General features: G+C 40.8%; 1 protein-coding gene across 1 annotated transcript in view; it reads right to left on the bottom strand.

Annotated features, from left to right (window-relative positions):
* Positions 1–1135, bottom strand: part of LOC121330540 (forkhead box protein D2-like) — a 21987-nt gene extending 20852 nt beyond the window's left edge. Inside the window, exon 1 of the mRNA XM_041277128.1 lies at positions 1–1135. This exon is cut by the window's left edge and continues 13 nt beyond it. Coding sequence (XP_041133062.1) covers positions 1–848 — 848 coding nt within the window. The 5' untranslated portion in view covers positions 849–1135.
* Between the last annotated feature and the right edge of the window lie 3673 nt (positions 1136–4808).

The following is a 4808-nucleotide window of genomic DNA, read 5'->3' as shown; positions in this document are numbered from 1 at the left end:
TCTATAGAAAAAGAAGACCTCGTCTGGTTGTTGCTGTCTACTTTTAGAGGCTGCAAACTGGGCAGAGTTGGGCTCAGCTGGGGGTAGAAAGGTTTTCTAGCAAGCTCGTTGCCCAGGAGAGAAGGCATGTGCGGGGCTGGAAACAGGGAAGCCGGGGACGGCATTGCGCAGTGCGGGGGCTGGAACTGGAAAGCCGTGCCGTGGTGGTGGGGGTGGAAGTTCGGCAGCTGGATGCCGTAATTATACCCGTAAGGCACATATCCAAATCCTGGAAGGAAGCTGTTTGGGTCCCGCAGCATTTCAGTAGACTGGTGCCTCTTGAAGCGTTTTCTCCTCCGCAGAAAGCTGCCGTTGTCGAACATGTCCGCCGATTCCGGGTCCAGGGTCCAGTAGTTGCCCTTGCCAGGGTTCCCGGGCTCCCGCGGGATCTTCACGAAGCAGTCGTTGAGGGACAGGTTGTGGCGGATGGAGTTCTGCCAGGCGGGGAACTTCTCTCTGTAGTAGGGGAAGCGGTTGCTGATGAACTCGCAGATCTCGCTCAGAGTGAGCCTCTTCTTGGGGCTCTGCAGGACAGACATGGTTATGAGGGCGATGTAAGAGTAAGGGGGCTTCACCAAAGTGTTTTTGCCCGTCTTCTCTTCTCCACGGAACGGGTTGGAGTCTGAACCGCTGCTCAGGCCCGGGGAACAGGCGTTCTCTCCCGCGTTCCTGGACAGGTTATCATCCGAGTCGTTGTCCGAATGAAAATCGTGATACTTCCCCTCTTTAACGCTCATGTCGCCAACCACGTCGATGTCCACATCCTCTGAAAAAGCGGAATTGTCTGACATTTCTGTTCCTAAAGTCATTGTTGGAATCACTCCCCTTGAAAGTGCGTTCCCCTTCCACTATCACCAACAACAATAACAACAGAAATCCTGGTCCTTCTGTGAGTTTTTTTTATCAAACCAAAATGATCAAACAACTAAAAGTTGCAATTTCTGCTGCAGAAAACAAAAGCTGATATTCTTTTTTCTCTCGAAAGAAGCGCAGCAATGGGCGTCTCCTCCCGTGTTCCTTCAGGAGGCTCCACTCGCTGTAAAAGTGTATATGAGACTTTTTTTAAAGCGCCCTTTGCAATCAGTCGGAGCTTGGATCCCGTGGAAACCTGTCTGTTACTCTGACTGTTGTCAAAACACATTTATCCAGCCCCGGCTGTCACGTGTCTACAGCGTCAGCAGCAGCCAATGCTGCTCGTCCTGCATCCTTGTCAAGATCCGTACAGAGATCTTCTCCAACACACAACTCATCTTCACACCGGCACTCTTTAAATCTCCAAATAATACCTACAGCGCGTCTCTAAATGCTTCAGATGCGCAGAATACATTTTCTTTTAACCGTCAAATGGTATAATGATATTATATATGCACACCTCCCATTAGAAGGTTGTAAGTCGATTTTTTTGGTCTTGTTTCATTCTCTTTGCGTATTCGAAAGACAGCATTAATACATTGTCTTACTGTAGCAAATACATTCAAATTGCATGTTTCAATAATGGGGTGTGCTGATGAAGAAGCTGTAGGGCAGATTCCACAGCACTAAATCCGTCCACAGCACTAATGAAGGTCTCCGGGACTCCGGGAGGGGGGGGGGGGGGGGGGGTTGAGAGTTATTATTATTATTATTATTATTATTATTATTATTATTATTATATAGCTGCTTCTATTTGGCGCCTCCTAGCTTTAAAACACGCAATAGGTAGATAGATTATAGATGGATAGAGAGATGCTGTTTGGCGCTTTTATTTCGCCGACCTTTCTTCGGCTGTATGATTTTTTGAGATGTCGATTGCTTGGTGTTCGTTGTATTTTTTTTACAATCACTTTTTTTTATTTCATTTTTTTAACTAAACTGTTGATTTAACACAATGGTTCAAGTTCCCGTTTTTATTAGTTTGCAAGAAGATTCGTTTTTACTTCTCCTACTATTTTCTCTAACAGAAACACGTTTTCAATTTTGTTACTCTGGTTGAGATTTAAAATGCAGGCTACGTTAATAAATAAATTGTACGTGTTCTATTTTGTGCATGCCGAATATAATTCATGTTGCTAGAGTTGTGAAAATATGCAGAATACTTTCACAAATTGTTTATAGACAATATTATAGACAATATAGTTTTTATATATATATATATATATATATATATATATATATATATATATATATATATATATATATATATATATATATATATATATATATATATATATTTAGTTTTTTTTTTTTTTTTTTGGGGGGGGCCTGGGCCTAGGACCTAAAGGATTTTTCGAGTTTTCAAGACTCTCATTTCAGACTGTCATACAATAATAATAATAATAATAATAATAATACAGCAGTGATCTTTCATAAACAATGCATTATTGAATATGCTTGCTAACATTACGAGAGCAATCATATTTTTTGATTTGTGCAATGAATGCTTGAAATGTGTTGTGCACCGATCTCGGACAATATGGCATGCATATGTAAATGACTTAAGAAACTCAAAAATTAAAAGTGTATTTCTTTTATTATGAATCAGTTAAACCCGTCCCGGGTTCTATGCGTCTTTATGTATCTTCTGGAGATTCAGAACAGAAAACAGGAGGCACTTTTTTTACACAGAGAATTGTGAGGGTCTGGAACCAACTCCCTAGTAATGTTGTTGAAGCCGACACCCAGATTTTGGGATCAATAAGCTACTAACAACCAAAGGAGCAAGATGGGCCGAATGACTTCCTCTCGTTTGTAAACTTTCTTATGTTCTTATGTCTTGGAGCTATTGAAAATCGTCTTCTAATTCTGGAAGTCTGTTTCAGTATTTTCACAGCTTTGCTACACAGTACAGATGCACCTCATTACAAAGTTATTGTGTCCACAATGAGTCACGTTCAAAATCTGCTCCCATTGGACTTCATACAAAAAAAGTGAATATCTTTTCATTTCAGAGAATCAGTAATACAGGTTGTGTAAAACATAACGATGATGATGGTAACGCATAGCCTGCGTGGTGCAATGCAGTTTCATAAGAAAGTTTCTCTGAAAGTATATGCGGTATTGTTTGCAACACCCTGTTAAAACATGTTCTCTTTTTCAAGTTTTTATAACTGATCCGCAGACAGTATCCTATGTTAGTTTTGTGTTATAAAAATGTAAACACCGCACAACATTATGACTCGCAAGCATCAACACATGAAGCGGTCTGGCGTGCTTTAGCACTTCTTTGAAAATATTAAGGTGGCGCTTGCCCGTTTGTAGGTTTATTTATGCGTGTATCTGTTTATTGATTTGTTTGTTTGTTTGTTCATGTGAAAATGCTCGTAGCGCTGGGAGGTCTGTGCCTCACTTCTCTGCGGGTCTGTGAGAACGAGGTGAAAGTGATGTGAACGGGGCGGCGTGCTGTAACAGGTGAAAACATTTGGTACACGTTTCTGAGGCTAATGCCAACAAACCAATAGAAACAGCTGCACCCCTTCCTAAATGACCTGCCTTCATCCCCGAACAAGCGTGCTAGGGTTAAAATAAAATATAACAGGAATCCCCTCGCCGTTCTGCGAGGATGATACTACCTGACGACTAACTAATAATAATAATAATAATAATAATAATAATAATAATAATAATAATAATAATAATAATAATAATAATATGAAGCGCCATTTGTCTTTAAAATTGTATTTTGTTTTTAAACTCCCCAGTTTTAGCCACGACACAGCGCGTTATAGGCTGATGCATGTATCAAGCTAGTTTTGTATTAACTTGCTGTTCTAATGACACGTTTTTCTCTGTAATTGTATAAAATGAACAGCAGGTGCAAGCTTGCTAAACCACACGTTACTGGGACGTGTTTTGGGGTTTCAGTTTAATGAACCTAATTTAATAAGAGAACATCTTCGCTTTACTGCAAAACACATTATAATTGAAGAACTGTGTGACACATCCGCACATTACCCAACGATTAAAAAAACAAGGAAACTGTTAATGTTTTAGTTTGTATCGGCCTGTTTATATACCAGCTTAGCTGGCTTTATGTGCAATCGTTGCCAAATTCTCTCATATTAAAAAACGACACACAGTGATGAGGAGTTTTCAAAGAGAAACTGCTTTAAAACAATCCCACAGCAACCCGCTCGAACGATAGAGCAACCCTCTTGAACGATAGAGCAACCCGCTTGAACGATAGAGCAACCCGCTTGAACGATAGAGCAACCCGCTTGAACGATAGCGCTCCATTTGAGTTTTTATTTTAATAACATTCTGAACAAAACAAATCCCTCGATGTGCTTCTTAATAAGATATATTCGCGTTACGTTTAAGATGGACCATTGTATTGTTTTGTTTTTGAATCTGGAATATACAGTTGCTTTAAATATGTGTACGCACATGTTATGAGACATTAAAAATAAATCAAGTAATTTGAAAAAAAGTGACAGGTCTAATCACTGCAACCTCTGGGTCGGAGTTTGCTTTAATAATATACACAGACACGTAGTTAAAACGCTTTAATCCCACCACTGCACATAGCAAAATACTTTACATTGTTCAGCAATGCCCAGTAGAGCCCCAGACAGCTGCATACTGTCCCAGCAAACAGCACATTTAATTCTCATAACTCCCAACAACCCCGCTTGTCAAGCGACACAGAATGCATCGATCAATATTCAGTGACCGGCTCGCAGCCACTGCGCCAAACAACAATGCGCGCCATCCATAACCCCAGCAGCGCACTCCCACCCAGAGCTAGCGCAGCCTCGGCCGGCTTTCAGCGTTCGGCTTGTTTATTGCAAACG

This window comes from Polyodon spathula, chromosome 18 (genome assembly GCF_017654505.1).
Source record: "Polyodon spathula isolate WHYD16114869_AA chromosome 18, ASM1765450v1, whole genome shotgun sequence".
In the NCBI taxonomy this organism is placed as follows: domain Eukaryota; kingdom Metazoa; phylum Chordata; class Actinopteri; order Acipenseriformes; family Polyodontidae; genus Polyodon; species Polyodon spathula.
Note: the sequence above shows the minus strand (reverse complement) of the source record. Positions and strands in the feature narration are given on the sequence as shown.